This window comes from Musca autumnalis, unplaced genomic scaffold, assembly GCF_047663935.1.
Source record: "Musca autumnalis isolate F117 unplaced genomic scaffold, ASM4766393v1 scaffold_4, whole genome shotgun sequence".
NCBI lineage: Eukaryota > Metazoa > Arthropoda > Insecta > Diptera > Muscidae > Musca > Musca autumnalis.
Window position 1 is genome coordinate 6822807 of NW_027411977.1, and position 22935 is coordinate 6845741.

Here is a 22935-nt window from a genome sequence, read left to right on the forward strand (position 1 = left end):
TTTGGATGTGAACCTATCTTTATTTCGGGCACTGTATGTATACATACACATTTATGTTTTTGGATAACATAAAGGACAAATGTTTATCGTAGTAAAACGTATTAGCTTCTTGCAGGTTCTGGAACGGAACAGTTATGTACATCAAAGATATGTGATTTTTAATAAGTGATCATAAGACGCTTATACATATGTCTAAATATTTACTTAAAAAGTTTACTATTGAAAAAATAATAAATTAACTGCATACTCCAATCTTACTGCTTCTTTCTTAATGCTTGAATGTGCAGACAAAGTTTCATTACAACGAATGTATTGCAAATTTAGATAAAGTTGACATAATATTACTGTACATACATACATATATTTTTGTAAACAGCTTATTTACTTTAGAAATATCTCAAATTGATTCGTTCTCTATGTCGTTGCAAATATTCATAAACAAATGTTCTGAATATTTTATTGAAATTGCGCATAGTAGGCCAGTGTAGATTAGCGGCATTGTCATTTGAGGTATGCCAAACATTGGGGAATGGAGTTGGAATAATATGCAAAATGGGTACATCTGAAAAAAGGACGAATATTTGAGTATATTGAAATAAACATTAGGTACTCGCTGTGCTTACTTTGTTGTAAAAATGGTCGGTGATCATCGTCAACGAATCCTTGGGCTGGACGGTTCATAAACATGAAGTTATTGCCTTCTAACTTTTTCTCCTTGGCCAATTGCCTTTCTATGTCATGAATACTGCGATGTAAACCATCGGTGTTGTCATAAAAGCTATAAAATTTAGGATTGGGTGCACCAAGTAAATCCAAAAGAACCAAAACTTCCTGGAAATACAAAAATATTGCAAAATATTAAAAAGAAACAAGAACATTAAATACGGACTTACAATGCGATCAATATGTCTGATATTGCTTTTCAACTTAGTATTGGAAAACTTCTTAGCCAAATGTCTTGAACCATAGACTGAGTCATCATTGCTCCATTCACGGAATGCCTCTTCACCATCAAAGAATATTAGCTATGAATAGAATAGCGTAAAGAGCATACAATTCAATAACAGATTTACACCCACATCGTTACTAACCATTAAACCCAAATCTTTGCGATTTTTAAATTGTTGCTCCAAATATGACTGCAATGTTTTCGCAGTGTTAAGCATTATGGCACATGGCACCGCCGAGTCTGTAGCTCCAACAAAATTGGGATCTTTTGGAAAATATTTACTATCATAATGACAGGATAAGGCCAAAAAGTCATTGGCATCGGGATTGATGACACCAACAATATTGGAAAATGTTACATTCCCAAATATTGGAACTTTTTGAGAGAACGAATCGATTTCAGTTGTAAAACCCAATGAATTTAGTTCTCTGGAAATAAAAATTATAATTAAATAGGATAATGTTTATTTTAATGAGTGTACTCGGCGTTATGAAAGTGTTTTGTGTAATGATTTCAATCCGTAATGCCAAATTACAGGGAATTTTCTAAATTTCATAAAACCGTTTCACATTGTTTCGATACAAAATGTGAGGTTGTTAGTTAATAAGAGGCATATACTAAAATTGTTGCTGACTACTTATGTATGGCTGACTGACTTCCGTATCGTCAGTTGCTTTACAAATGACTGAAAATCTGCGAATTATTCATGGCAATCATGAAAAAAATTTCCGTGAGGAAGTTGTTCCCGAATTTCAAAATTTTTTATTTCCCTATTTACGTCCAAAAAGGGAATAGTTTTGTCGGTTAGACAAGAATACTCCATAATTAGGAGATTCTAGTAGTTTTCCACGTTTTACCATAATGGTTTTTAAATAAGTTCACCTTTTTAAATTATTTTCCGTGCGGAAAATTCCGAGGGAAATATTCATGATTAACCTGATTATGTTTCTTAACGCCGCACAATGTCGCGAGTTCATATTAACTGTGGCCAAAAATAGAAGGAGTTGTCGTAGGTGCATCCATTTTGGTACACGTACCTATTATTGACTTACAATCTTCAGGACAAAAAATTGGGTTGGTCGGTCCACGTTTTGTTATAGCCCCCATAGAACCGTACCTCCCGAATTTCGGTATTTTTAATATGTTAGACACAATGACCAACCGAAAGTATTCAAATTTTGTGGTTAGTCTTCGGCAGAGGTATCAAACATTCCAACAGAGAATTGTGGGCTTAGGTCCACGTTTTGATATAGCCCCCATACAACGGTACATCCCGATTGTCGGTATTTTGAACATTTTAGCCTCATTATTACACCGAAATTGCTGAAATTTGGTATTTAGTCTTCGTTGGGGGCATTATACCTTCACCTTGAAATTTGTCTGCATAAGCTCAAGCCTTCATATAGCCCCCATAAAATTGTCGGATTTAAATCCTCATATAGCAAAAACTACTTCACGTATCAGTACCAAAATTCAGATTCTTCTTAATTAATATGTTTTCTATCACTCCCCATCAATAAATTTGTTCAACAAAGTATTTAGTTTTTACCATTTTTGACCACGGTCGTGACACTGTGCGCCGTTGTATCTAACAACTGCGAAGCTACGTGTTTCAAAACGTGAAAAATACGTGTTATTAACGCAGATAAAATATACAGGTGAAAGTCTCTAGTTTACGATAAAAAATTCCAGCTACCCCCATCCGACACCCGGTAAGTTATACCCCTTATACCGCACCTGTAAAATCGTCAAAATTCCAAAAATTGGGAGGTACGTTTATATGTGAGCTATACCTAAACTTGGACCTATATATATTGAACATTTCTTGGAAGGTGGTATATCGTTCACTCAGAACTCAAAATGCAAAATTACAGCTTAAAACGTTTTAAAATTTGGCTAAAATCGTTAAAATAACGCAAATTGGGCGCTACCTTTATCCTAAATGTGGACCTATATTGAACATTTTGTGCAAGGAGGTATTTTGTTCACTCAGAACTCAAAATGCAAAATAACAGCAAAATCGGTTTTAAAATTTAGTGAATATGGTCATAATACAAAAAATCAGGCGGTACATTTACATATATGGGGGCTATACCACAATGTGGACTTAAATCCACTAAAATTTCTATTTTTTGGCTAGTTATAAACCTTTGATTTAAATTTTGAGGCGGTAGCTCGATTATAAGGGTGACGTAGGGGATGGAAGATACCAAGGAACGGTCCTGACCGACTTTAACATGGCAAAGCCCAGGATTTATCTTGGTCCCTCTTTCATCTCAAGTGGACACTGACCTTCCCGTGGTGTCACCTGGGGAACTGCCTTTAACTTGGGTTTGGGCGTCGGGTTAGTAACCCTTCCCTAGAAAAAACAGCCTACTATGAAAAAACGAAAGAAAAGAAAAACAAATCCCTCAAAAGTTGACGACCCCCGCAAACGTTTTAAGGACCATGATCTGCGAATCTGCACCTGGAATGTTCGCACTCTTTATAGAGAAGGTGCAGTTTACGCATTGGCAGATGTACTTGAAAAGTACAAGGCCATATTGCCATTCAGGAAATACGATGGAACAGGAAAGGCGTCACAAGAACACCTTAAGGTGACGCACTGTATTATAGCTGCCATGACACAAAGCATGAGTTTGTTTGCGGATTTGTAGTTGGTCGGAGGTTAAAACATCTGGTCTCCAGCTTCACCCCAGTGAATGAAAGACTCGCTACAATTCGATTAAAAGCAAAATTCTTCAACATCAGGTTTATTTGAGCTCATGCTCCCACCGAAGACAAGAAAGAAACTTATGACCGTTGCCCTGCCCATTACATTAAAATTATGCTAGGTGATTTTAATGCCAAAATTGGAAAGGAGAATATCTTTGGCCCAACAGTCGGGAAATTCAGTCTCCACAGTGAAACATCTGACAATGGTATGAGGCTGATAGACTTTGCAGCTGCAAGAAACAGTACCAGATCTAAGCATCTCGATATTCATAAGGGCACCTGGCTGTCGCCAGATCAAAGAACAAAAAATCAAATTGATCACGTTGTGATAGATGGAAGACATGCATCAAGCGTGTTGGATGTACGATCCAATCATAGACTCGGACCACTACCTTGTTGCAGCAAAGGTACGTACCAGATTAAACGTAGCAAACAAAGTGCGAACAGATACAACACGGAAGTTGGACATCGTTAAGCTGCAATCACAACAGATAGCCACAGCATATTCCACTCAACTGGCCCAACTGCTTAATCAAAGCACTCCTCGTCCCGATAACATATCAGAACAATGTCAAAACATTGCCCACTCCATGCAAACAGCCGCAAAATCAGTATTTGGATACCAGAGTCCTCCACCAAGGAATCCATGGTATGACCAGGAGTGTCGTGCTGCTACCGAAGAGAAAAATGCGGCATATAGGGCTACTTTACAATCAGTAGCAACGCGTAGCGCACGAGAGAGGTATCGGGAGAAAAGGAGAGAGGAGAAACGTCTTTTCCGCAGGAAAATGAGAGAGGTGGAAAAGCGGAAGTGTGAAAACGATGAACAGGAGACAGAATGAAGTGCGAAAATTGTACCAAAGAGTGAAACATCAAACTGATGGCTTGGAACTGGCACATCCTCCTGTAGAGACCAGCAAGGTAATCTGGTAACTGATACAGCTAGTGTGCTAAGGATATGGAAAGAGCATTTTTCCAAACTGTTGGTATCCAATAGTAGCGAAGTCGACGAAGATACCACAGATCCAATCTCAGAAGATGGTATTGAATGTATACCACCCGGCCAAGATGAGGTAAAGACAGCAATAAACCGGCTGAAGAATAACAAGGCAGCAGGAGCTGATGTCCTACCAGCCGAGCCGTTTAAAACCGGAGGTGACACGCTGATAAGGTGTATGTATCAGCTAGTTAGCTCCATCTGGCAGGAAGAACGCGCACCCGACGATTGGAACCTGATTATCCTGTGTCCCGTCCATAAGAAAGGATATAAAACTTTATGCTCCAACTATGGGGGCTTAAGTCTTCTCCCTATCGCCTACAAGATAGCGTCAGGGATATTGTGCGAACGTATAAAGCCCATGGTCAACGAAAAAAATTGGACCATACCAATGCGGCTTTAGACTTGGCAAGTCCACCATTGACAAGATATTTACCCTGCGGCAAATCCTGGAGAAGACCCAAGAGATGCAGATCGACACCTACCACCTTTTTGTCGATTATAAAGCAGCCTTCGACAGCCCGCTACGTTCAAAGGTATTCCAAGCAATGTCTGAATTTGGTATCCCCGCAAAGCTCATTCGGCTTTGTAAAATGACTTTAACTGACACAAGATCTTCACTTAAAATAGGAATGAACCTCTCCGAAGAGTTTTGCAACAACAGAGGTTTCAGGCAAGGAGACAGCCTTTCGTGTGATATTTTCAACATCCTGCTAGAAAAGGTTATACGAGAGGCAAACGTCAAAAGAAGTGGCACAATCTACACCAATAGCCACATGTTACTTGCTTATGCTGATAATATAGACATCATAGGACGACCAGTAAAAGAAGTAACCGATACCTTTATGAAGGTCGAAGGAGAATCTGCTAAAGTGGGTCTGCCGGTAAACGGCGAGAAGACCAAGCTGATGGTGTCGACGCGCAATGCGTCCATTGAGATCAGACCAACTGTTGAAGTTGGTTCCTATAATTTTGAGGTAGTAAAAAGCTTCGTCTACCTCGGCACCGCCGTAAACACAACAAACGACATCAGTTGTGAAATAAAAAGAAGAATTGAATTGGCCAACAGATGCTTCTTTGGCACCTTAAAAACAAAGCCACAACTCGTCAAACAAAAATAACGCTTTACAAAACACTGATACTACCCGTGCTGATGTATGGTTCCGAAGCCTGGGTACTTGCGCAAGCAGATAAGGCAGTGCTTGGTGTGCTTGAGAGAAAAATTCTTCGAAATATCTACGGGCCAATCGGCGCATAAACCACGAGCTGTATCAGCTATACAACGACATCAGTATAGATAAACGTATCGAGATGCAGCGATTGCGTTGGCTAGGTCATATAATAAGAATGAGCGATGATGAACCCGCTAAAAAGGCGTATAAATTCGAGCCACATGGCGGTGCACGCAGAATTGGCAGACCAAAGAGTAGATGGCGCAAATATGTGGATGAAGAGATGACAAGGCGCGGTATTCCAAAAAGCGAAGCACGAAAAAGAGAGAATTGGAGATCTTTTCTTAGTTCGGTCTATGGAACAAATGTTCTGTAATGGACCAGCTAAGTAAGTAGCTCGATTATAACTATTTTTTTGCACTGCTTTCCATACAAGTGGGACTACTATGCACTGAGGACATGGGAGGCACCCTGTTGCAGTTTCCAGGGCGGCATTCTGACAGGTTTGAATATTTTTCCGGACCACAATGGCTCCGCATAGCTTACCACCGACCGACCTATCGCCTAATGTTAAGTGTTAACGGTATAATACTATGAGTACAATGATTGATTTAGTACAAACTCTTTTAATTTTGAACAATATTTGCACTCAGAAGGTCTGCGGTTCGAATCCCAGGCCAAGTAACATCAAATTTTCAACGGTAGCAAAATTCTCCCTCAGTAATGCTGGCGACATTTCCTGAGTATTTAAGCCATGAAAAACTTCTCTTCAAGTGGTGTCGTAAGAAACGCCGTTCGGACTCGGCAATAAAAAGTAGGTCCCATATCATTGAGCCAATATGAATCGACGTGCACTCATTGATATGAGAGAAGTCTCCCTTGTCCCTTCGGGGATGTTGTGGGAACATATGTATGTATTTGAAAAGATTATTATATAAAATACACACCTACTATAACTTATTGCAATTAAATAAAATCCGAAATTTTCATACGATTTAAAACACCAATACTCCATAAATATGATGCTAAAGAGGAAACATTTTAGTTTTGCTTGCATCAATACATATCATTCAACGACAATCTTTTTCGTTTATTGGCAATGCAAATTGCAATATAAATGTCTACTTGATAGTCATGATATGCACTAAAAGAACAAAGCATACATAGGTAATTTATATTCATCTCAGGTTATGATAAGATACGAATTTAGAATACGTCATGTTATTCGTTTAATGGTATCTTTGTTATTATAATTTCTTGACATTTTGTTTAAATTTTTCTTAGAAACCAAAAAGAAATTATCGATGTTCCATAATTAGGTATTAATCATAATAGAAGTAAAACATAATTATAATAAATTCATGAGAAATTTGAACACAGAGCAACATATTTTCTAACAGTTCATATGTCAAGTGTTCAAATAAACATACTAAAGTCTTGTTTATATTTACCTTACAATGAAGTTGCGAACATTTGTGTGACCGGTTGAACCCACAACTCGTGGTTGCAAAATATTTGTCAAGGTTTTATTGAAATGAGCGTTATCATCGGGAAATACCTAAACATAAAATAAACAAAAGCCAAATTAAAAAATGAAACATTCGGGCAAACTTATTGCTCGAAACCAGTCGACCAACCTGTTGCACTTGTAATTGTCCGTTGACTTGTAACAGGAAAACACAACCCAAAACAAATAAAACCAGCAACACTTTCATATTTGGCACTATTTGTGAAACAAATGATTCACAAATATTTATAAAAATACGGAACAGAATCGAGTGGGACGGACGTCCGTAGTCCGTAACGAGTCAACAATATTTAATAATTGTATATATTTCAATACTATGACACAACACTATCCACTGGATTTGTTTTAACTGAAGTTTGAAGTTGTTATGTTTGTCTTTGAGACGGAATATGTTATGCAGAGCAGGCTGAAAACAAGCGACTGAATGAACCGGAGGCCAACAAAACACTCGCCAAGCATCCACAAACCAATTATTGGATGCAGTCGTGTGTGTAAATCTACCCAAGCTTTTCAAGGGCTTTCTCAAATGAAACAAGCAAACTACACGCTGAGCAATACATAGTAAGTGAGTATTAAAATATCGACAACCATTTGCCGTGAAGCATTCACTCACTCACCGATAGTATTTGTGTTTTTATTTTCAATCACGTTGTCAATTCGAGCTTTGCATTATTATTCTCACCTATCTATTTTGGGAGAGACTCACTAGCTGGTTAGTTGGTAAGAGTGTTGAAGCTTATTAATGACGTAGTATGTACAACAATGGGAGAAAATAAGTTGCTGTATTCTAAAAAAATTAAAAACAATATATAACAATAATTGTAATTTCGGATGAGTAACGGTTATGTTTATTATGACACTGCGCATTAGGCCAATATAAACATAGCCTTTTGCAGGGTTAACCTTCTTTATGAGGATTTATTTGAAATATAAGCAATGGAATTAACATTTGACACCCAGTGGGTTTGTTAAATCCGGTTATATATAAACGTACTATAAGACAAATAATCCTAATCACAAATCCAGTGGATTGCGTATACATAAAAATAATTTTTGTTTATTTGAAAATTTTGCCAATTAGAGTGAAGATCATGAAAAACATATGGAAAGTGTTATAACGGCGTGTTGGCATTCAGAGACAAACTCATAACTTCGGAAGGCTGTGCTAAAAAGCGTTAGTCGTTGAAGCCATGTAGGTTCAATAGGAAAAAAGCTCATCACTCTAAAAAACGCATTGTGTGGGTTCGAATCTTCTGCTTTCCTTTTTCACTTGCAAAAAAGCTTCGATCGTTAAGCTCGACTCCCATGAGAAATTAATTAAACATTTTGTAATTTTTTCTTTCGAATTTCAAATGGAATATTTCGAATTACAAACGGAATATTTAAATTTCCAAATGAAATAATTCGAATTTCAAATAAAAAAATAGGAATAGAAAATTTCGAATTACAAATGGAATGTTTCGAATTCCAAATGAAAAAAAATCGAATTACAAATGAAATAATTCGATTAACAAAAGAAAACATTCAAATTATAAATGAAATAATTCGAATTTTAATTGGAATCGACAAATTACAAATGAAATAATTCGAAATACATTTGAATTCTCAATTACAAATAGAATGTTTCGAATCATAACTGAAATTATTCGAATTACCTCGTTCAAATCGTCCACATCATTTGTATGAAAAACTACGTATACGTAATATCACACGTTAGTCTGTATGACGTAACGCATACGTTTTGGAACTAGGACAGTGAACGTGGAAGTAGATTGCCCAACTCCATTAAAATCCACTGGATTTCGTAAACTCATGTATACATATGTTTTGATCTTTATATTAGGTCGGTCTAGTTACTTTCCCAGCTCAGAGAGTATGAAGTTTTTATTCTCTTCTGCTAGAAAATTGTAAAAAGTACACAGAAACCTTCCCAGCAAGCAATCAGCTGACTTGCCAAAACAGAACAATTTGTCAGCCAATGAAGGAACCAAAGGAAGCAAAAATAACTTCTGACTTTTTGCGTTAACAGACGTTTTCCAGCAACAATTGGTACAAGTTGGGACTAATTTTGGGGTAAACTACGAAACTCACTCTCATTTAACTGAGAGTAAAACAAAAAATCATGAGGATTCTTGGAAGTAAAGAACATATCTCATGTTTAAGATTTTGTGTAAAGATTATTTAAAAAAAGTATCATCAGATATTGATAATGTGCCCTCAAAAACTTTTTTCAAATATAACCGAAGTAACGGTTTGAATCATATCCGTTTTGAAGATGTTCACCTTCCTATAGATTTTACGTTTTCTTTGCAGGTCTTACACAACATTTTCTAATACATTCGACTGAAATTAATCATTTTAAGTTCTATAGTACCCGATCTTCTTTCTGATAAATCAGTTCCGAGTTTTGCACTATCGTGAAGCAGTTTGAGAAAATCCACAAGGTGGAAATGGTATTATAAGTTTGTTTTGCATGTAACACCGCGAAATATTCGTCGTATACCCTCTATGTGGCATACCAAAGTTCATATCTCGACGAGATAAGCGAATTTGAGATATATGTCCGTCCATCCATTAATAATAGTAATCAAACTCCAGGCTGCGAATATGGGTCAATTGTCACTATTAGTTTTTTGGTGGTGATCGTGAAATATGGACCAAAAACAAAATTTTTATCCGATTTTGTAACTTTATTATATAAACACAAATTAAAATAAGTTTCCATTAAATTCAATCGCAATTGAGCTAAAGGTAAAAACACAATGACTTTTCTTGCTTGCTTCACGCTCAATTTCATGTAAATGAAAAAAGACCAGGTACTACCTAATTCAAATGCGATTTTGGATTTCTTTATTCTTTTACACAAATTCAGTCTTGGATAAGCATGAATTTCTCATTGTGTTCTCACCTTAACTTCCTCCGTTCTCCATTTAATCCAAGCACATCTGATTTTGCTTCATCATTCTAAAGGTTTTTTATGTTGCCTTCCCATCACTAGTTCAGCTTTCGGCATGGACTCCAACTCCACTCCAATAAAAATTTCCGTCTCGTGAATTACTGCAAAAATGTTCGCAACTTATGTTTTTAATTCTTTATTTTATAAACAATTCTTAGAAATTTTTGCGCTCTTTTTCGTTTTTGGAAAAAATAATTCGCCAGCGGCGGGTAGGGATTAACAAACTGGTTTGTTTTCTAGGGATCATTAAGCAAGTGCATGTAAATTGTATCCAACGGAGTGCATTTTTCATAACTCGAAGGTTGTAGTGAAATCATAACTCCACATGCACGACTTCCAAAATTTGTTGCTGGGTATATACAGGGATCTCAAAGCCTGGGTACATAAGCCGCTCGGCTTTCTTACTTAATTCATTTCTAGTAAAGGAATAATGAAATGTCAGAACCGCATTTCAATTAGGTCGAACTTGGTCTTTAGTCATTTACCATGAATTAAGCAAGAAAGCAGAGCGGCTTATGTACCCAGGCATTCGGAGTTTTAAATGTGTATAGTGTAACCATAATCACGAGTTCGCAGCTATATTTTAATACTGACATATAAGATATTTGGCCAAGGAAAATGCCAATAGTTTTGAAAAATGATCGGATAGTATTTAGCTGGCGAAATTGGCCATTGTGAGAAAAAATATCCAAATTTAATTTTCGGTCTAAATTTTTGAATTCTGCGGTCATATTTTAATCCTGATTTTATAAAAAAAAAAACTAGCAAGCCCCGGTCCGCGTTGCTGACCCGTCGTAGTGAGTTTTAATGACAACTTTTTATGGACTTTATGCTTGACAATTCAAAAATAGATATTTTGTACATCACTTCTTCGGGCCATTGTCAAACCGAGGATTTTAAATTTACGAACAGATTTTAAATTTTCGAACAGATTTTGTCTGTAACCTTTCATTTCTCTTACGGACGGTCGGATTTTATAGCCCAATGATGCTGTTTAGGATTTATTCTCGTCCATGTCCCCTGTCTTTATACTAAAACGATCTAATTATAAAAGTTAACAAAAAAATGGTTAAGTCGAATTCTCCCGCTTATTGAGACTTATGTATAAGTTTTAGTTTTTCATGGCTGATGGACCGTTGAATCTCACCATTTAAAGAAATTTGTAAATATATCGTTTTTCCTGATCGGGGGCGCAGCCACAGTTGTCTCGAAAATTAATTTGCAAGCCGATGCACTCATAAGCTTAGCAAATATAGCGATTATAAAACAATAGGCTCCCGAAATTCGTCTACAAATATATTGCATTTTGGACCACGGGAAATTACTGAAAATTTCATGAAACTATGTTCAGTAGTTTTGGAAAAATAATGTATTGAAAAGAGTGGGAGTTGTCATCAGTCTTCAAGTTAAAACATATTTAAAACAGTTGGCGTGGACCGGTATTTTGGCTCCAAATATATACCTAGGTTACACACAACCCAATTGCCTCCAAAAATGTATGCTGAAACCTAAATAATCATAAGTTTGGCTTATACATATAGCATTTAACAAAAGACATAGGGAAGGTACCCCACCTCCTCCGAAATTCATAAAATATACATAACAACGGCAAACATTGAGTTTCTGCTGCAAATTAGATTGAAACCGGTTCAGTAGTATTGGAGATATAATATTAAAAAAAAGGCGTCGAGTCTTTAGTCGAGTCTTTAGGCCCCAAAGAAGTACTACATTGTACATTAATCGGTAATACCCTAGACATACGGCAGCGTTAATTTGCATTAACTGCCTTAATTCAAATTAATTCGTGCATTATCCACATTTTTAATGCATAAAATCAAACTGAATTTAAAGGGCATTTAGGCATTTCAATATGGCAATACCGTAAAAGAGAACCCATATTCATGTAGGAGCGAAGTACCCCGTCACCTTCGAAATTCAAGAAAATATGCATCCTATATTCACCGCGGGCCATCCCTGTACATTCCCTAAAAATTCCAGGAAAACGGTTCAGTAGTTTTGTAGATGTAACATATATTAAAAGTGGGCGTGGTCAAGTCTTTAGGTCCTAAATAAGAAGGTAAGGTCGGAGACACAACCACATTTGTCTCGCAAAGTCATTTCCAAACCGATACATTCGTAATTGTTTTAAATATAGCATTTTTAAAAATAGGGTATTGGGGAAGTACCCGCCCCCTCCGAAACTAAATTTGTAGCCCATTTTCACCGGGGGTTATCCCTCTACATTCCATGACAATTTCAGAAAAATCAGTTCAGTAGCTTTTGTAGAAAATATTAAAATTGAAAAATGAAAAAGTGGGCGTGGTAAAATTTTCTTTGCATAAAAACCTAAGTTGGGTTATGACGAACATTTCAAAAAATAATTAGCCAAATCGATCCAGCCGTTCTCAACTGATGTTATTACCAACGAACGACATTTGATTTTTATTATATAGACTAACATACCCAGGTCCGCGTTGCTGGCCCGTCGTATTGAGTTTTTATGACAACTTTTTATGGACTTTATACTTTACTTCGTGCACCAAGAAAGAACGGAGGCGCAACCACCGTTGTCTCGAAAATTAATTTGCGAGCCGATGCACTCATGAGTTTAGCAAATATAGCGATTATAAAACGATAGGCCCCGAAATTCGTCTACAAATTTATAGCATTTTTGACCACAGGACATTCCTGAACATTCTCTTAAAATTTCATGAAATTAGGTTCGATAGTTTTGGAGAAATAATATATTGAAAAGAGTAGGCGTGGTCATCAGTTTTCAAGATATAACATATTTAAAAAAGTGGTCCGGGATTTTGGCTCCATATATGTACCTTTGGATCGGAGACACAACCCCATTGTCTTCCAAAATCAATGCTGAAACCGATATAATCATAAGTTTGGCATATACATATAGCGTTTAAAAGAAAGGTGTGGGGAAGGTACCCCACCTCCTCCGAAATTCATAAAATATACATAACAACGGCAAACTTTAAGCTTTTGCTGCAAATTTCATAGAAATCGGTTGAGTAGTTTTGGAGATATAACATATTTTAAAAAAAAGGAGGCGTAGTCGGATCTTTAGGCCCCGATATGATAAAGATATGGCGTTTTTAAATATGGCATATGGGAGATACTCCACCCCCTTAGGTAAGGGCGGAAAATTTGCAGCAAAACCACATTTGTCTAGTGAATGAATTTCCAAACCGGTACATTCGTAATTATTGTAAAAATAGCATTTTTAAAGAAATAGGGTATAGGGTAAGTACCCCGCCCATTCCGAAGTTCAACGAAATATGTAGCCTATTTTCACCGGGGGACATCGCTGTACATTCCCTGACAATTTCAGGAAAATCAGTTTAGTAGCTTTTGTAGAAAAGAAAAATTAAATAAAAACCTAAGTCGGGTTATGGCGCACATTTTACAGAAAGAATTATCCAAATCGGTCCAGCCGTTCTCAACTGATGCCATTACCAACGAAAGACATTTGATTTTTATTTATAAAGATTATCAAACTGCTTTTGTATATTTCAAATATTTTTTATTATTTTAATGTTAGATTCTACTAAATACAAATAATTCAATTTATTAAAATTACCTTAATGTTTATTTCGAGAATACTTATTAACATAGGTTAAAATAAAAATAATACTAATATCACAATTGTACAGAGTTTACCAGAGTTTAAATTGTGTTTAGCTCAATGGTCATTCTTTTTTATCTATGCGGTACATATCGGTCGATATATAGGATAGATGGTACAGGTACAATTAATAAATATCGTTATATAAGAACATAATAAATGTCTTTTAACTACACATAAATGTTCGAATTTAGTGGTACCACAAACGGCACCTTAAATTCCTTTAGGTATAACTTGAATTTTGCATGCAGACGCTTGATAGAAAATTCGAAATTTTATAATATAAAGCTTCTAACTATGTAGAGAGTAATGATTTTTTGTTGTTGTATAATCTTTGTCATCATTGAGTTAATTAATTAAAATTGAGTTAATCAATTAGAACGTATGCTTTAGTCATAACCAAAGTAATACCTTATTGATGAAATTGATTCTACCCGAATCACAATATACCTTCCATGGTATTCTATGTGTAACTAAAAATATTGTATCACTCATTTTAAGAGTATAACATACTCTTAAAAGCTTATCGCAAATGCGTGCAGTAGTCAGCGTTGTAAATTTATTGTAAAAATGCAATTAGTTGACACTAATATGTGTATATGCGTCAATGCATTCATTCACTTATCGATCGATAGATAGATGCATTGGCGCGTTTAGCTTCCTATTGTCGCCAGGTGTTTCATATTAATCCGTTATTCGCAGCAACGTCCATATGTATGTAGATTTAATTACTATTTATGTTTATTGGTCACCGTAAATCATAACCTTGCTTCGCTATGCGGAGAATGTTGTCATTAATTCCTTTCCTATTCACATTTTAATTTATAATTTTGATGTGTAACGAGATCGTACAGAACGTTGTAATATACTAGATCTTAATTCACCACCCGTTGAAGCTCTCAGGGAGGCACCACTTTGTGTTGAGCGTACAAAGTGTGGACTTCTTACTTCAAGGTCATCGGATTCATTAATTTTCTTTGCCAAACAAGGGAAATCAAATATACTTTGGCCACGTCCAAATTCTTCACCGTCACTCAAGGTTTGAGGTAGATCATGGTCTAAGGTTTCTGGTAAAAGCAGCGATAAAAGACCACCAGCAATGCCTAAGATACCCAAAATGATCAGGGGTAACATGGGTGAGATGTACGTGAGGTAGACAACAAATGGGGCAATTATTGAAGCTACATAACCCATTATATGTATAAATGCCACACCCTGAGCTCGGACCACAGTGGGTAGAATTTCTGCTGCATATTGTAGACCAATATTGTAGGATATATTTACAAAGAAACGTCCAACCGTCGTATTGAGTTTTTATGACAACTTTTTATGGACTTTATACTTTACTTCGTGCACCAAGAAAGAACGGAGGCGCAACCACCGTTGTCTCGAAAATTAATTTGCGAGCCGATGCACTCATGAGTTTAGCAAATATATCGATTATAAAACGATAGGCCCCCGAAATTCGTCTACAAATATATAGCATTTTTGACCACAGGACATTCCTGAACATTCTCTTAAAATTTCATGAAATTAGGTTCGATAGTTTTGGAGAAATAATATATTGAAAAGAGTAGGCGTGGTCATCAGTTTTCACGATATAACATATTTAAAAAAGTGGTCCGGGATTTTGGCTCAATATATGTACCTTTGGATCGGAGACACAACCCCATTGTCTTCCAAAATCAATGCTGAAACCGATATAATCATACGTTTGGCATATACATATAGCGTTTAAAAGAAAGGTGTGGGAAGGTACCCCACCTCCTCCGAAACTCATAAAATATACATAACAACGGCAAACATTGAGCTTTTGCTGCAAATCATAGAAATCGGTTGAGTAGTTTTGGAGATATAACATATTTTAAAAAAGGAGGCGTAGTCGGATCTTTAGGCCCGATATGATAAAGATATAGCGTTTTTAAATATGTCATATGGGAGATACTCCACCCCCTTAGGTAAGGGCGGAAAATTTGCAGCAAAACCACAATTGTCTAGTGAATGAATTTCCAAACCGGTACATTCGTAATTATTTTAAAAATAGCATTTTTAAAGAAATAGGGTATAGGGTAAGTACCCCGCCCATTCCGAAGTTCAACGAAATATGTAGCCTATTTTCACCGGGGGACATCGCTGTACATTCCCTGACAATTTCAGAAAAATCAGTTTAGTAGCTTTTGTAGAAAAGATTAAAAAATTAAATAAAAACCTAAGTCGGGTTATGGCGCACATTTTACAGAAAGAATTATCCAAATCGGTCCAGCCGTTCTCAACTGATGCCATTACCAACGAAAGACATTTGATGTTTATTTATAAAGATTATCAAACTGCTTTTGTATATTTCAAATATTTTTTATTATTTTAATGTTAGATTCTACTAAATACAAATAATTCAATTTATTAAAATTATCTTAATGTTTATTTCGAGAATACTTATTAACATAGGTTAAAATAAAAATAATACTAATATCACAATTGTACAGAGTTTACCAGAGTTTAAATTGTGTTTAGCTCAATGGTCATTCTTTTTTATCTATGCGGTACATATCGGTCGATATATAGGATAGATGGTACAGGTACAATTAATAAATATCGTTATATAAGAACATAATAAATGTCTTTTAACTACACATAAATGTTCGAATTTAGTCCTACCACAAACGCCACTCTTAAATTCCTTTAGGTATAACTTGAATTTTGCATGCAGACGCTTGATAGAAAATTCGAAATTTTATAATATAAAGCTTCTTACTATATAGAGAGTAATGATTTTGTTGTTGTATAATCTTTGTCATCATTGAGTTAATTAATTAAAATTGAGTTAATCAATTAGAACGTATGCTTTAGTCATAACCAATGTAATACCTTATTGATGAAATTGATTCTACCCGAATCACAATATACCTTCCATGCTATTCTATGTGTAACTAAAAATATTGTATCACTCATTTTAAAAGCTCTTAAAAGCTTATCGCAAATGCGTGTAGTAGTCAGCGTTGTAAATTTATTGTAAAAATGCAATTAGTTGACACTAATATGATGTGTATAAGCGTCAATGAATTCATTCACTTATCGATCGATAGATAGATGCATTGGCGCGTTTAGCTTCCTATTGTCGCCAGGTGTTTCATATTAATCCGTTATCCGCAGCAACGTCCATATGTATGTAGATTTAATTACTATTTATGTTTATTGGTCATCGTAAATCATAACCTTGCTCCGCTATGCGGAGAATGTTGTCATTAATTAATTCCTTTCCTATTCACATTTTAATTTACAATTTTGATGTGTAACGAGATCGTACAGAACGCTGTAATATACTAGATCTTAATTCACCACCCGTTGAAGCTCTCAGGGAGGCACCACTTTGTGTTGAGCGTACAAAGTGTGGACTTCTTACTTCAAGGTCATCGGATTCATTAATTTTCTTTGCCAAACAAGGGAAATCAAATATACTTTGGCCACGTCCAAATTCTTCACCGTCACTCAAAGTTTGAGGTAGATCATGGTCTAAGGTTTCTGGTAAAAGCAGCGATAAAAGACCACCAGCAATGCCTAAGATACCCAAAATGATCAGAGGTAACATAGGTGAGATGTACGTGAGGTAGACAACAAATGGGGCAATTATTGAAGCCACATAACCCATTATATGTATAAATGCCACACCCTGAGCTCGGACCACAGTGGGTAGAATTTCTGCTGCATATTGTAGACCAATATTGTAGGATATATTTACAAAGAAACGTCCAACTATGGCTAAACTTGCTGAATAAACTCCAACTGGTGCAATTGTTGCTAGCAGACTGAATATCCCGCTCAATACCATACTTCCGCATGCCAGCCATCTACGACCAAAGCGATCCAATGTTAAGGTTAACAATGTGTCTGCAGGAAATTCTGTAAAACTGGCCACAGTAAATGTGAAGAATATATCCAATCCCAATGAGCCCACATTACGCACATGTCCATCAAACACCAATGAAATTGCCATCCAAATGATAATCAGTAAAATAGTGGTACGTCTAAGACGAGGCGTCTTGAATAAATCCAGTATTGAATATGAATGATTAGTGGATTCTTCTTGACGTAACTTCGCGCAACTGTCGCTGAAATTTTGATATGTCTCTGGAGAAATGTGTTTGCCATTGACTTTTTCCACTTTCTTTAAAATGGATATAGCCTGGGAAACTTTTCCCTGGGAAACTAACCATCTGAAAGAAAACGGAAAATATTAGTTAAATTTCATTATTTATTTTACTCGTAAGAAATACAAACCTTGCCGATTCGGGTACTATCAATGGCGTTAAAACAGCCAGCAGTAGGGGAGCAGAAGTAACAACTGCCAATAATCTCCAATCGGCTAAGTAGTATGCAATCCAGGGTAACATGCATGCAGCCATGGTAAAGAATATTGCTATGGACATGTTGGCCACAAAAGTACGATAACGTGGTCCCACATACTCCAAAACTGTAAGAAAGTGAGGGTAAAGTACATTATGAATCACATGTAATTTATTTGAATGGTTCTATGAAATTGTGATTTGCCACATCTACTATGCGAGTTACTTTATTAGGCTGTAGAAAAATTGAAGTCTGAAATTTAACTCATGTATTATCTACCGGTTCTTATCCGGACACCAAAAGTAAAAGAACATTTTTTATACCTTATACCACGATGTGGAAAGGGCATTATTAGTCTGTTTTCCGAAAATGCATGTAACACCATGAAATATTCGCCGTAGAATCCCCCCCGCATGTGGTATATCAAAATTCATATCTCGACTAGATCAAGCGATTTTAAAATGTATGTCCGTCCCTTAAAATATGTAATCAAACTCCAGGCCGCAATTATGGACAAATTGGTACGAAATTTTGTATGAAGGTCGGGTTACCACCAGAATAGAAACTATTAGTTTTTGGTGCTGACCGTAAAACATTTAAGATGATGGTTTGATCGACACGAAATTTGAAGTAAGGTTTGGAAATTGGTAAAATTTTTAGTATAACTACTATATCTTTACTCTTGGACTGTATCTTCCTTTATTCATCCAATCTCGTAAGTTGTAATGGGTGATCCAACACGAGGTACTTTTTTCAACAGCTTTTTTTTGACAGATGACGCTTGAGTCGTGTCACGTGTTCATGTTATTTTTGTTTAATACTGTTTGACATTTTATCATGGAAAAACTTACACCTCTACAACGTTAACAAATCGTTCAACTTTATTACGAAAATTCGAGTTATGTGGGGAGTGTGTTTTGATCCTAATTTTGTTCAGTGATGAGACACATTTCTGGATTTATAGGTATGTATGTAATGAAGCAAAACTGCCACATTTGGGAAGAAGAGCACCTTAACCCTTTGGGTGATTCTATGCCCGTTTTAAGGCAAAATACCTATGGTTACCATTTTTTAATAATTTTGTAATTTTCCCTGAAGTGTTATCTAAAAATAAATGGACAAAAAATTTTGATTGGTGGACCCTGTACATTGTTATGTCTCAAAGAGCGAGCGCTCCTCGTTCGATTTAAAATTTGCATGCAAATACCATCTTATAATTTTATATATTTTATTAACAAAAATTACTTTTTTGTTAACTTTTTGTAATTAATTTAGTAGTGATCATTGCCTTAATAATTAAAACGAAAAAATGATCCGAAAAATAGTTCAATAGACCTGCCAGATTTTTTATATTTCATACTATGCCATATGGCATAGATTTTTCCCAACGGAAATGTTTCACTTTGTTTGACTCCGAAATCTTCTATAGTAAAACCCCTAGATTTTCTATAAGAAGACCTCTAGATCTTGTATAAGTTAACTTCCAGGTCTTCTATACGAAGACCGTCAGATCTACCATAAGAAGACCTCTAGATCTACCATAAGAAAACTCCAGATCATGTATAACAATTCCTGCAGATTTTCTAAAATAAGTCCTCCAGATATTCTAGTAGATGACCACCAGGTCTTCTACAAGATGCCATCCAGCCCTTCTATAGGAAGACATTCAGGTGTTCTATAAGAAGTCCTTCAGATCTGCTATAAGAAGACATCCAGATCTTGTACAAGAAGTCCTCCAGTTTTTCTAAAAGAAGGCCTCAGATCTTTCATAAGAAGGCCTCAAATCTTTCATAAGAAGACTCTAGGTATTCTATAAGAAGACCCTGGTCTTCTATAAGAAGCTTTCAATGATCTAAAAGAAGACCTCCAGATATTCTTCTAAAAGTAGATCTCCAGATCTTCTATAAAAAAAATCTTCATGTCTTCTATAAGTAGACCTCCTGGTTTCCAATGAGAAGACCTTATGCTTTTTTATAAGAAGGGCTCCAGCTCTTCTATGAGAAGACCATCTGTTTTTTTTTTAAAGAAGGTCTCCTGCTCTTCTATGAGATGAGCTCCTGCTTTTCTATAAAAAGATCCCCCAGCTCTTCTATAAGAAGGCCACCTGCCCTTCTATGAGAGGACACTATGCTCCTCTATGAGTAGAGATGGTATTTACTGCGTATTTACCCGGTAAATACCCACACGGTGGGTAAATACCGGGTAAATACCCATTTGTGGGTATTTATTTGGGTATTTACTATATTGAATGGCAAATACAACATTTTACACCCTATTCCTGGGTTTAGGGTGTAAATTCGTTTCAAAATGGATAGTTTTACAATACTTTAAACTAGTGGGTAAATACTTGGGTAAATACCCGAGTATTTACCCAAGTGTTGGGTAAAAACTCATTAACTGCCGAAACACTTGACGTAGGCTGACAAAATTTGGCTTAAATCTTTCTTATGTCAACAGAACTTCTGGTACTGAACATGGGGTCTCTGGGTCCATGTTTTGATATAGCCCCCATATAGCCGTACCTCCCGATTTAAGGTATTTTTCATCTACTAGCCACATTTTACAACTAAATTGGCCTAATTTGGCACAGTGAGTCCTCAAGGAGTAGAAAATATCCTTGTAAAAATTTGTCAATATAGGTCCACGTTTTCTAATAGGCCCCATATAAGGGTACCCCGATTTCGAGTATTTACCCAAAAGTGGGTAAAAACTCATTAACTGTCGAACTCCTTGACGTTGGCTGACAAAATTTGGCTCAAAACTTTCTTATATCAATAGTAATAAAGGTATTGAAAATGGAGTCCCTGGGTCCATGTTTTGATATAGCCCCCATATAGCCGTACCTCCCGATTTAAGGTTTTTTCATCTATTAGCCACATTTTACAACCAAATTGGCTGTAATTTGGCACAGTGAGTCCTCAAGGAGTATAATATATCCTTGCACATATTTGTCAACGTAGGTCCACTTTTTCCTGTAGCCCCAATATAAGGGTACCCCGATTTCGGGTATTTACCCAAAAGTGGGTAAAAACGCATTAACTGTCGAACCAGTTGACGTTGGCTGACAAAATTTGGCTCAAAACTTTCTTATATCAATAGTAATAAAGGTATTGAAAATGGAGTCCCTGGGTCCATGTTTTGATATAGCCCCCATATAGCCGTACCTCCCGATTTAAGGTATTTTTAACTATTAGCCACATTTTACAATCATACTGACTGTAATTTGGTACAGTGAGTTCCCAATATGTATAAAATATCCTTGCAAAAAATTGTCGACGTAGGTCCACGTTTTCTTGCAGCCCCAATATGGGTTTCTGAAATCGGGAGGTACGGTTATATCAAAAAGTGGACCCAGGGACTCCATTTTCAATACCTTTAATACTATTGATATAAGAAAGTTTTTAGCCAAATTTTGTGAGCCTACGCCAATGGTTCGGCAGATAAAGAGTTTTTACCCAATATTTGGGTAAATACTTGAAATCGGGGTACCCATATATGGGGGCTATAAGAAAGCGTGGACCTACGTTGACAAATGTTTGCAAGGATATTTTATACTCATTGAGGACTCACAGTGCCAAATTACAGCCAATTTGGTTGTAAAATGTGGCTAATAGATGAAAAATACCTTAAATCGGGAGGTACGGTTATATGGGGGCTATATCAAAACATGGTCCTAGAGACCCCATGTTCAGTACCAGAAGTTATTTTGACACAAGAAAGATGTATGCCAAGTTTTGTCAGCCTACGTCAAGTGGTTCGGCAGTTAAAGAGTTTTTACCCAAAATTTGGGTAAATACTCGAAATCGGGGTACCCTTATATGGGGGCTATTAGAAAACGTGGACCTATGTTGACAAATTTCTGCAAGGATATTTTCTACTCCGTGAGGTCTCACTGTGCCAAATTACAGCCAATTTGGTTGTAAAATGTGGCTAATAGATGAAAAATACCTTAAATCGGGAGGTACGGTTATATGGGGGCTATATCAAAACATGGACCCAGAGACCCCATGTTCAGTACCAGAAGTTCTCTTGACATAAGTAAGATTTGAGCCAAATTTTGTCAGCCTACGTCAAGTGGTTCGGCAGTTAATGAGTTTTTACCCAACACTTGGGTAAATACTCGGGTATTTAATCAAGTATTTACCCACTTGTTTAAAGTATTGTAAAACTATCCATTTTGAATCGATTTCATAGCCTAAACCCAGAATTAGGGTCTAAGATGTTGTATTAGCGATTCAATATAGTAAGTACCCAAATAAATACCCACAAATGGGTATTTACCCAATTTACCGGGTATTTACCCATTGGGTATTTACCCACTGTCCATCTCTATCTATGAGAAGACGTCCTGATCTTCTATCAGAAGACGTCCTGCTCTTCTATGAGACGACCTCCTGCTCTTCTATATGCAAACGTCCTGGTATTCTATAAGAAGACGTTCTGTTCTTCCATGAGTCGACCTCCTGCTCTTGTATAAGAAGACCTCCTGCCCTTCTATAAGAAGACATCCTGGCCTTTTATATGCAAACGTGCTGCCTTTATATGAGAGGACCTTCTGCTATTCTATGAGAAGACGTCCTGCTATAAGGACTCCTGGTCTTCCTGCAGATTTTCTAAAATAAGTCCTCCAGATCTTC

General features: G+C 36.4%; 2 protein-coding genes across 2 annotated transcripts in view; both read right to left on the minus strand.

Annotated features, from left to right (window-relative positions):
* On the minus strand, window positions 1-7985 carry QC (Glutaminyl cyclase). Its single transcript, XM_073981730.1, has 6 exons — window positions 7471-7985; window positions 7285-7391; window positions 1092-1377; window positions 894-1025; window positions 624-831; window positions 1-562 (listed from the first exon to the last, which is right to left on the minus strand). Exons 1-6 carry the CDS (start codon window positions 7546-7548, stop codon window positions 387-389), a joined length of 987 nt encoding a protein of 328 aa, XP_073837831.1. The 5' UTR covers window positions 7549-7985; the 3' UTR covers window positions 1-386.
* Window positions 7986-16288: 8303 nt separating this feature from the next.
* Window positions 16289-22935, minus strand: part of LOC141400716 (solute carrier family 22 member 13-like) — a 40131-nt gene continuing 33484 nt past the window's right edge. The window contains exons 4-5 of the mRNA XM_073980160.1: window positions 18233-18425; window positions 16289-18168 (exon numbers count right to left, since the gene is read on the minus strand). Coding sequence (XP_073836261.1) covers window positions 17232-18168; window positions 18233-18425 — 1130 coding nt within the window. The 3' untranslated portion in view covers window positions 16289-17231. The remainder of the gene's footprint in view (window positions 18169-18232; window positions 18426-22935) is intronic.